The 11,208-nt window shown below is 40.1% G+C and overlaps 2 protein-coding genes across 2 annotated transcripts in view; one reads left to right on the top strand and one right to left on the bottom strand.

The window, feature by feature from the left end:
- The window catches only part of LOC109830302, a 27,799-nt gene extending 16,597 nt beyond the window's left edge, over nt 1-11,202 (top strand). The window contains exon 3 of the transcript XR_002244263.1: nt 11,168-11,202. The gene's annotated coding sequence lies outside the window, so the exon portion shown is untranslated. The remainder of the gene's footprint in view (nt 1-11,167) is intronic.
- On the bottom strand, nt 7,827-9,484 carry LOC109830301 (1-aminocyclopropane-1-carboxylate oxidase-like). The gene is made up of 4 exons (XM_020397530.1): nt 9,383-9,484; nt 9,090-9,316; nt 8,723-8,864; nt 7,827-8,508 (listed from the first exon to the last, which is right to left on the bottom strand). The coding sequence occupies exons 1-4, from the start codon at nt 9,482-9,484 to the stop codon at nt 8,086-8,088; spliced, it is 894 nt and encodes a 297-aa protein (XP_020253119.1). The 3' UTR covers nt 7,827-8,085.

Below are 11,208 nucleotides of genomic sequence, written 5' to 3' on the forward strand. Positions count from 1 at the left end.
TCTTGACTCGCCCGTTCATTGCTTCGAGTTTCGTGTGGGCTCTCGTAGACAATTTTAGACGCCTACAGTGACAAATACTTAACACAGAGGGGGTTGACAATCGTCGACGATCAGGATATTAAAATTCTAAGTATTATGTCTGGACTCTAACAATGGGAATGTTGAGTGCACAGACACATCAGAATTTTGAGTGGATTAGACCAGAAAGAATTGTAGTGGTCTCATTGTCAATTGATTTGATCAGTGAGGAATTTTATGGTGGAGAACTATGAATTATCGAGTACTCCACAATTACACCGTGGGAGTTTCATGAGGGAAGATTGATCCAACAAAGTGATCAAATCTCGTCTCAGCAAAAGAGTGCTTGGAAGTTGGTGGAATTGATCCCGATAATGAGATGTGTTTCACCCTTGAACATTCAGAGTCCAAGTAGGAGTTTCTCATTTATCACTTCTTTGTAGTGATCGGGTTATCCCTAAGAATACACCGTATAACATTCTTCTAGGAACTTCCCGTTACATGAATCATCCGCCCCTAACTTCCTTTGCGAAACCGGGTCTAACATTGTACTTAGTTGGATGATTGGGTTATCCTTAAGAACACCAGGTATGGTACTCTCTAGGAACTTCCCGTGAAAGAAAGAAAACAGTTTAGACTCATATACCTGTTGGAGTATTGAGAAGCAGTTTATACTCATATACTTTTCGGAGTGCCGGAAGGAGCAGTTTATACTCTTATACTTGTCGGAGTCTCCATTCGGTTTAATTTAGCGTTATGACACCGGCTTCAACCAATGTTTGGATGCTATTTTTGAGAACGAATCAAGCCTTAGTGGGATGAAGGATCCTCCTGTGGTACGCACAGTACTTTGGATACGAAGTATTGTCAGCTTCCTCCTGATTTGTGATAGGTGATAACTTGATCTTGTTGTTTTCAAGGAGGGATTCGAAAATGGCTGGAACGTCCTCATCCTTGAAGGGGTACTCTTTTTGGAGTCTCAGATCCGAAGTATTTTGCTGTCTTCGGGGTTGTTGTTGCGACGTCTGATTAACATCAACAACTGCTGCTGGTGCCTTCCCCTTACCACGGGAGACGAAGCTTGAGTTCGGAGGGTTAGCCGTCGGTTGGCTTCTTTCGGCTTTCTTCCTTCTGAGGAAGCGTTCGGCCTGCTCTCCGCGCACCATCAACTCTTTCCAGGTATTGGATGGTGCTACTCCCATAATTTCTAAGATATCAATGGACATGTTGTTATGACAGGTTTGGAGGATGAAGTCCTCTGTGACTGGATCTCGGTAATTCATCGTCTTATTTCGAAAGCGATTGACGAAGTCATCGACCGTCTCTTCATCTTCCTGTTTCTCCTTAAAGAGCATCTTAATTGATACATCGGTGTCATCATCAAAGAAATTGCTAAGAAATAAGCTTTCCATGTCATCCCAGCTGTTGACGCTTCCAGACTTAAGACGAGATGATGGTACCATTTGAAGGCAGCCCCGTGAAGGGTGCCCACGAATGACCGAACCATCAAAGTTTTATTGCCAGAAATCATACTCAAGTGGGACTTGAAGTAGATCAGATGTTGAGTGGACGAGCCCTTCCTGTCGAACGGCGTGAAGTTGATCAGGTTGAACTTCATCGGATACGGGATCGACTCCCACTCTCTTGGATAAGGACACAGAATACCAGTCTTCTTCACCTCTCGAGCAGACATCAGAGCATTGATTTTGCTCTAGAGGTCTTTCATCTTTTCATCCTCATCTGTATCATGCTTTTGACGATTTCTAAGAGGAACAACATGACCACCCCCAACATTGTTATCTTCGGTGGGACCACCCCCCAGTTGTTGTCTTCAGTAGGGCCACCCCTAGCATTTTGGTCAATGGGCGGGTTGTCTTCATTAAGGTGTTCGTTCACATTTGAATCGTCACCTGCTTGGTTAGCAATGTTACGACGGCTGGATTCACCAAGTTGATTGGACAGAGCCCGAATCTGTTGGTCGTGCTCTTCCTTCATCTGTATCATGGCCATTTCTAATTCGAACTTGAAGTTCTCTTTTTGTTTAGCCAAAACATCCTCAATGATTTTGGCCATTTACTTGGTGTTGATCATAAGTATGTCACGAGATTGTCATGGGAGGGATACCATATTGTCAGAAACGATTGCAGAGTTGGCATCTGATGCTTCATCATCCGAGAATAATCCCTTCTTCATTCTCTGATAATCCCTTTATCTAATGGTTCCCGATCGCAACCGGGTTAGGCGATGCGATATGAGTGGGTCAGAACTGGAAGATCGAGTTGACTTTCCTCTATCAGCCATGTTAATTATGACTTTTGAAAATTCGTCGTCTTGAACAGCTGATTGTTTCTTACGGAAACGTCTTGGCTTAGTATTCGATGCTTCAGAGGAAAGCCTTTGGAATACCGAGACCCTCTGTGGAGCAGTCTTGGGGTAGCTACACGCTGATAATATTACCCTGATAAGTTTGGCATACGGACAATGAAAGTCCGTTTCCCAGGTATCTCTCTTTCGAGATCTGTTCGTACCCCCAACCTGATAGTACAACTCATCGGCATGATGACTGGAGTTATCTATCATGTGTCGGCACGACTTCTCAGGTATAATGTCGTCGTCCGATGAGCACGTTTTCTTCTGAGGACTTGCTGCCTTGTTGGCGTTCTCAAGAGTCACACGTTTGGAGCCACGCTTTTGTGAGCGTGGGAACTTAACAGGCTCTTGGTCTTGGATACGTACCCCCAGGCTATCAGTAATGAGGGTTTTCCCATTATAGGAAACTTTCAAATTATTGGAAAAGCGCGTGCGACCCCCAACTCGATGAGTTATTCGGGGTTCATTCACTGGGCCCAAGCGTTCTCTAACAGGAACCTTGCCTCGATCTTCATGTAAAGGACCTAGGCGATTCGCCATTGTTTTCTTGCCTTTGGATATGTCCATACTGTCACGGAGCTTCACCGGAGGTGCGGGATTAGAAGGAGCGAGATCTAAACTTGACGAAAGCTGGGAACCAGCTTTGGATCTGGAATCAAGCGAGAGACACGACTGGGGTCTCTTGTCGGGTAGAAGCACTGACTTGGCATTCGGCACCCAACCTGCTTAGATCTTGGTGGCCTTTTGAACACCTCCTTTTTTTGTAATTCTTGTGTTTTATGCACAAGGATCCAGGCATGTGCAAGAAGTACGCGATGCTTCTGGATGCGCACCTCAAGAGTAGAACGGTCCCGTTTGACAAAAACCCATTCGTTAGTAGGTAGTTGGGAGGATGTTCCCGAAGCTTGCTGTGGTGATAGTTTAGCCACTTGACGTCTCCTAGTCTTCAGATCCGCTTGGTAGCAGAGCCCATCCATTTGCTCCAAAGCCTTAGCAAATTGACGGACGAGACGTTGGTGGCACCTCTGACAAGCCCTCTTCGATAAAGTTGGCCCGCCTTCAGCAGTTAACTACTTAATGGAGGCGGTGACTGGATCTGCAGCTTTGGCTTCATCGGACGCCGACGGATCGTGGCGAGGTGCAACTGCAGCAACGGTAGCAAGGAGATCGCCTTCTTGGGTCTTCAAATCTAAAGACCAGTGGATCTTCCGGGAGGAGGATACCTTCCTGCACTTGCGAGGAGAGGCGAATCTGGAGGAAGAGGAGGAGACGTACTCCTTGAATTTCTGTTGGTCTAACTCGTATTCGATTCTTCAGCCACGGGGATCTTGATCATTGGCTGTGGCATGATAACCTTGGCAGTAAGGCTGTTGGCTCCTACTGTGATCGCCAGCTTGTTTGGGGTAAAAGTTAATATTTTTATTGTACAACTTATTACAGCTTTAGTCGTTATAATAAGTTTAAAAGTCTGATCTTTTTATAAGATCTCCCTACACAATAAAATAAAGAAAATTATAACTCTTCTCAAACAAACGTAATAGATATTTATCTACCGTTGCTTGCGTAAGATCTTTGCCTGTGACGGGGACGTTGATATCCGTAGACTACCAAACAATCAGATCGATCCAGAGCTTTGTTGATTCGCGAAGGAATCAAGAAACCGAATCGATTATCTCGGCAACAGCGAGATAACCACTCTTCTCGAGATCGCAGCTAGGTACGATCTCAAGGGAAGGAACCGGGAACTGTAGATCTGACAAACTCTTCTTCTTTATGCCTAAAAACTCGATCTAATCTCCTCCTCTCTTCTGAAATTCGTGCTTCTTCAGTCTTTAATTCAGCAGAGCTTCGCCGACGCTCGAGAATTCCAGATCTCTATAAATGAAGACCCTAGGGCTATATTTATAGGCTTTAGGAGCACTGTTTTCGGATAAGAATGAATGATTTGCTCTTATCCTCGGTTATAACCACTTTATCACGTTCTTGGATGATATTAGATCAGTTAAAACAAATCTAGGTGGTTAACTATCGAAAAACGGCTCAAATCTGCGTAAAACTGCTTTTTAGAGCGTGCGGACACCCACGGTGTCTCGGCCTTGGCCGAGACACTCGCTTTGTCTCCGTTGAGGCTCGGGGCGCTGTTTTGCACGTCCCGTTTGTTTCCACTGTATCTTCGTCACCCGAACTCAGAATTGTGCCATTCAAAGTGCGTATGAAAGCTGACGAGAAGATCTACAAGCTCCCATGGTTGAATCATATGTGGAGTAGATGGGACACGAGGGGCGCTTCATATTTCGTAAGCAAAGCGTAGCTCCCGATCAGTTCGTATCTTCGTTATTCTATAGTTCCGTTGCTTCACACGGTTCGTCGACTTACTTCATGTGTTCATCGACGTCAATTAAGCTTCTGTGACTTGGATAGTGACGTTCATCGTCTTCTCTCTACTTCGAACTACGTGCGAGAGCTCATAGGTAATTTTTGACGCCTACACAAATCATTCAATTGTTTGTTATAAAAATCAAGACCATTGTATATCCTAAGAGTTTTAATTTTATTTCCCGTTTGGTTTTCAATCATAATTTTCTAGTTTTTAAATTTATCAAAAACTTTAGATTTTTATTTCATGAGTAAAACCCAAACTTTCCTAGAATAATCATCAATTATGGAAAGAAAAAATTGGTTCCCTCCATACGTAGGCACACTAGAGGGACCCCACACATCAGCATGCTACACTTAGACTGATTAGGAAAAGAAGAAATAGGAAAACTAACCCTATGTTATTTTTCTAGCACACAAGATTCACAGAAATGGATGGGGGATATTTTTATCACAACCAAAGTGACCTCCTTTATGCAAAATTTCTAATCCTTTATTACTCATGTGACCTAATCTATTATGCTATAAAACAGATTTATCACCTATCACAGAGTTAATAGAATCAAGCACAGGTTCAGCATGACAAACATACAAGTTATTTTATTTTTCAGCAGTAAAAATAACAAGAGAACCTTTCAGAATTTTCATAACCCCTTTACCCCATTTTCCCTCCAAACCATTATTTTTTAGAGATGCACAAGAAATCAAGTTATAACGTAAATCAGGAACATGCCTAACATCCTTCAAAGTAAACACAGAACCAGAAGAAAACCTAAGGCATACATCACCAGTTCCTAAAAACATTGCATTTCTTTTCACTTGCCATTGATACAAAGCCATTCTCTATTTTCTTGTAGTTTGAAAACATGTTTTTAAATGGAGTCATATGAAAAGTACAACCAGAGTCTACTAACCAATCTGATTTACACAAAGAATCAGATAACACAGAGTTCAAATATGCATAATCGCAAAGATTATTAATCATAAAAATTTCACCTATTTTGCCCTCACAGACAACCATATTAGCATGATCATTTTGCTAATTTTTCTTAGGCTTAGGACAATCTTTAATAAAGTGGCCAATTTCATGACAATTATAGCATTTTTTTAACTTTAAACCTAGACTTAGATCTACCCCTTCCATTTTTGAATTTTTTTCTACTTGATTCCCCATTACTAGCATTCTTTTGGTTATTAGACCTATTCTGAGGTCTACCCCTCACATGCATAACCTCACCAGAATTTTTATTGCCCCCCCCCCAGAATAATTTAAGTCTAATTTCTTACTCTTAAGACCATTGACCATAATGTCAAGGGTAATCTCATCTCTATCATATTTAATAGCAGATTTAACATCACTATAAGAGTCAGAAATAATATTTAGAAGGGTAATAGGAGTATAGTTGTCTATATGTTTATCACCGGTTAACTTAATATCTGAAATACGTTTTGTGAAAACATCTTGGTTCTCCTCAATGTCCTTAGACATATCCAATCTGAATTTGAAATTTTTTTCAAGCAAAAACATTTTACTTGGCAAAGAGGTTTCAGTATAAAGTTCTTCAAGTTTATCCCAAATGGTTTTAGCAGATTCCAAAATTCTAACTTTTCTAAGCACAAAATCAGATAAGTTCAAATAAATTGTGGAACATACATTTTCGTTCATTTCTGCCATTTTTTCTTCAGTGTCAGAAGTCAAATAAGTCTAACCAACAGTCCTAAATGACTTTTGTTGAATTAAAATGTATTTTATTTTTTGTTTCCAAATGCTAAAATCAGATTTTCCGTTGAACGGAACCATACCATATTGATTACCAGCAGACATTCTTCACACAGAAAAACAAATAGCAACTAGTACGAACAAATCTGATTTCAATAATTATCCGGCTCGAAAACGTGTGAAGCAACTAGCACGAACAAATGAGAAGAACGATGAACACAAAGTTCTTGTTTCAATCTCTTTGTTCTTTCACATGAGCACAAACAATAACAGAAGAATTTCAAAAAAAAATGCAAATATAGCTGAAAAAATTTCAAATTTTATCAGGCTCAAGGTGTGCGAGGCAACTAGCATGAACAAAATTGGAATAACGATGAGCACGAATCTCGGGTTCAAACCCTTTGTTCTTTCGCACGAGCACAAACTAATTTCAATTTCAGCAATTAAACGCAGCGAAATAAGACCCGAGATTAACCGCAGTGGAAATGAGAAAATTGATATAGCATCAAAAAAAGGGGCGATGCAGACGAGATCAAACAAAGAAGCCACAGGAAAAGTTTTCCGTCCCCTTACCTGAGCGAAACCCTAGGAGAGGGTTTCGACCTTACCTGCTCGCTCGGCGGACCGGCGGGCGCCCAGCGGCGGCGGTTTGAACGACGACAACTCAACGAGGCTCTGATACCACTGTTAAGATCGGTGTCGTTGCTGTTGAGCTCAGAAGCCTGACTCTTTAGTCACTGTTTCCTCAGATTTGCACCACCAAGGACACAAGGGGAACTTACCACAGTTCTTCTCCTTAATCACTCACAAAGGGTGAAGGGGTCACACAAAACAATGGACGAGAAAAGCTCACAGAAGGGGAGAGGATTGCACAAAGCAGAGGAGCACAAAGCTCGGGTTCTTCTTCACCATCACTCGATCCTCTCGCTTTTTCCCTGTTTCCTTTCAACTCTCTCTGTCATTTTATCAAGTGGGCAGCCGACAAGAGAGATGGGCTAAGGTATGAGGGAAAAAGTGGGAGCATACCTACAGGGATGAGAGATGGGACTAAAGAGTTGTGGGGCACTGGCTTTTTAGCAAATGGGCCAGCAAAGCAAAGGACGATGGGCCAACTAATAGCAACACTTAGAATCAGAAATATATAAAATTTTCCTTGTAAATAATTATTGCTATGTCTCTCCTGAAAGATAATTCTGTTTGCATATCTTATAATCTAGAATGACCAAGAAAAAAAAATCATTAGCATCAGATTAGTCACAGAAATGGGAATTGATTGCTATACGTGAGGACTGCTGGAATAGTATATGTTCTTACATATTCTATCTGACTGTTGCCATCACTGTTCCTTTTACAAGCGTTCTTCTTCTTATCATTTTGATCAATTTTCACTTATAACAGATTAATAGATTCCCCAACCCATACATATATAACACACTGAAGAACTTAAATATCATCTCACTACAAACCAAATGATACCCAAGTAGTCTACATCTCACAATTCAAGAAACACCGACTCCTCCCACACCTTTTTTTTATGTGACGAAAAGCAAACATATAGTATCATAACTAGCCAATATAAGTAATCAACGCAAGCACTCCTTTTACATAGCAGACACAGCTTGGAACCTTGGCTCCTTAGGCTGGTACTTCTGCTGGCTATAAATAGTCATATAATCACCAAACACAAATTTAGGATAAACCTCCGAATCCTCAGCCGGAGCAATAGTAGCGCTGAGAGATGGATTATAGAACGACGCTATCGAGCGACGATTTCCATCTCTTTTTGCAAGAACACGATGCCAGGCGCTCTTGTACTTTCCGTTGCTTAACACTTCGATTTGATCACCAGTGTTGATGACAATTGCATTGGACATCGGCTGAACATCTATCCATTCTCCATCTTTGAGGCATTGCAGGCCGCTGACCTCGTCATCCTGGAACAGGAGGATGACGCCACCGGCATCAGTGTGGGCCCGGAGGCCGGTGATCCTGTCAGGTTCTGGGCATGGAGGGTAGTGACTCACCTGTTTATATTTTAGAGAGAAAATATTAGAGAGTTAAATATTGATCAGTTTTAAATCAAATAGCAGACATTCAAACTGCTAACTGCGATCTAGACTGTAGTGGCATCATGTGTGTCATGTCATCAACACACCAGCCAACACGGTGGAGCGACACAACGGTCCTGTATAACTCTTTCAAATATAGCTTCCATTTTGATTTAGTTTATGAAATTACCTTGGTGCCGAAAAAGGGCTGACCATCGGGTGCAAATGCTCGCTTGATGTAGCCTTTCTCGAGGCCTAGGTTCTCATCCATGACTTCCATCATCTTCTCGGCCAGCTTCTTGAGTTCTTGCCTGTACTCTTTCATGGTTTGCCTGCACGTTCAGTATTCCCATAAGAGTCAAAATTTCTGCAAGATTTTGATCCTTTTATACTATGAATCTCAAAAAACATGTGAGATCTATAGTACAGTTGTAGAAGAAAAAAAGTTTATTGGAGAATTGAGTAAAAGGGATAGAGAAAATTGGAGTCTTTTTATCATAGAAAAGGAAAAAAACAGATTTTTTTTAAAACTAGTTGACAATATCTACCGCTCTTACTTGAATTCTGCCGAGTTTGTTGGCCACTCATTATCATCATAGAGGGTGAAAACATCCTCCCAGTCCAAATCCAACTTCTTCTCAGTCCCACCACTCTCCACCAATTCATTCAGCAACTTAACTGGCTCAGAGTCCTTGAACAAAGGCTCCCTCTCCGTCTTGTAGCATTCGGCACACACCTTCTTAACGCGCTCCAGCAGCTCTACAGGTATCCCATGGTTCACAATCTGCAAAAGGTTGTTAGCGGTCGATAATCATATGATTTCAGATACAATACCGGTAATATAACGTACCTGAAAAAATCCCCATTCTTCGCATCCATTAGCAATCTGGGCAAGAGTTTTAGCCCTCTCATCGCCGTCAAGTTTGGAGAAGTCAATGACTGGAATCGCCATATTCGAGAAAGAAGTATTCAAGGTTTAGAGAATAGGAAAGCTTTTGTATTCCAAGGAGTAGTGATGGAGCTGAGGGTGAGGGGTTGGAGGGTTTTTATAATGCATCGGGTATGCATGTCAACCTTTAGTTGAATCGGAGACAGCATCATAATGGATGGTGTGAATTGAGTGAGTTCTAAAATGGGTGAGGATTAAGAATTCCAAAGTCAATTTTGACCAGGTTAGGGTACTTTTTACTTCTTTGGTTGGCTTTGGTTTTGGTCTGTGACTTCGTAAAAATTCTAGTTTTAGAGTTTGAACTTACAATGCATTTATACCTTTCATTTTCTTGTAATTTGTGTATCTACACCATATTTACCTGCAACTCTGCAAACAAGTTGTACTTGTTTATTCCAGATGTTATATATGATTTTATATCAATGAGCACATTCAGTAAATTTATTAGGTCCATCTCTGAAGTATTTTGTTAGAGTTTTGATTTTGGTTCTCATAATTTATATTTTTCTACAGGTGTTAGTATCAGATAAACAAACTGGAAAATTCCTTATTGCAAACTTCCAGATAATTCAATGCGTATATGTAACTCCTTAAAAAAGAAAAAGACGGTCAACACACACCTAATTTCATTCATAAAATGACACACAATTACATCTAAAAATACCATGTAAATATATCATACCAATTAAAATTGGTTAAAGCTGAGATGGGGTATATTATAGATACAAACCCTATCCTTATCTCATTGAGATTGTGTGGTTTCCATTTTATGTGTGATTGCTTAACAAATTTCCATCCCCTTTCTTCTAATACTGTGAATTATGGAGCTCTCTCTCTTTTTTTTTTTTTTTTTTTGGTTTTTCGGTCAACACACACCTAATTTCATTCATAAAATGACACACAATTACATCTAAAAATACCATGTAAATATATCATACCAATTAAAATTGGTTAAAGCTGAGATGGGGTATATTATAGATACAAACCCTATCCTTATCTCATTGAGATTGTGTGGTTTCCATTTTATGTGTGATTGCTTAACAAATTTCCATCCCCTTTCTTCTAATACTGTGAATTATGGAGCTCTCTCTCTTTTTTTTTTTTTTTTTTTGGATTTTACTTTGCTACTCTTGGTAAATGTCTTGATTCATTTGTCTGTTTGTTCATTTTGTCTGGTTCATCTCATTTCCTCGAAAAAGTTGTATACTCTTCTATTCTCATAATAACCACAAATGAGAAACAAGCTGCAGGGTTCCTATTAATTTCCTCTCTGAAAAGACTTACTGGTTGTAGAAAAAGAGAATTCACATTCAAAGTTAGAAAATTCTTGAACTTGCTCCAAGCGTGCACTGACATGTGCGTTTATTTTTAGAGTACTTTGAGGGGGTTATTTTAATTGTCAATATTTCCTTGTCTTTGTATGGAGATATTCTTGTCAAGAGGAAAGAAAATAGTGAAGAAGAACCTGCACGTATCTGTTTGTTTTAGGGAATAAAATTTTCCTGTTCATTTAGTATACTATATCTTGAATTTCTATGGTTGAGGTAGTTGTATACATAGAAGATTCATTAATTTCGTGATGTTGGTTTCTATCTTTATTTATATCATTTGGTTGTGAACAAATAGTTTTATATATAGTAATTACCAATTATTACTATTAACTACTAATGTGTTTGCTTTTACTAGGACACGAACAAAACCAAAACTTCACAAACACCATGCAATAA

This window comes from Asparagus officinalis, chromosome 2, assembly GCF_001876935.1.
Source record: "Asparagus officinalis chromosome 2, Aspof.V1, whole genome shotgun sequence".
NCBI classification, from domain to species: Eukaryota; Viridiplantae; Streptophyta; class Magnoliopsida; order Asparagales; family Asparagaceae; genus Asparagus; species Asparagus officinalis.

Bases quoted from the DNA above. Each gene is read 5' to 3' on its own strand.
- LOC109830301 (XM_020397530.1), bottom strand. From the start codon at position 9,484: ATGGCGATTCCAGTCATTGACTTCTCCAAACTTGACGGCGATGAGAGG. The intron at 9,317-9,382 runs GTACGTTATATT...AACCTTTTGCAG, and splicing joins AAGAATGGGGATTTTTTCAG to ATTGTGAACCATGGGATACC. The intron at 8,865-9,089 runs GTAAGAGCGGTA...CTGAACGTGCAG, and splicing joins ACAAACTCGGCAGAATTCAA to GCAAACCATGAAAGAGTACA.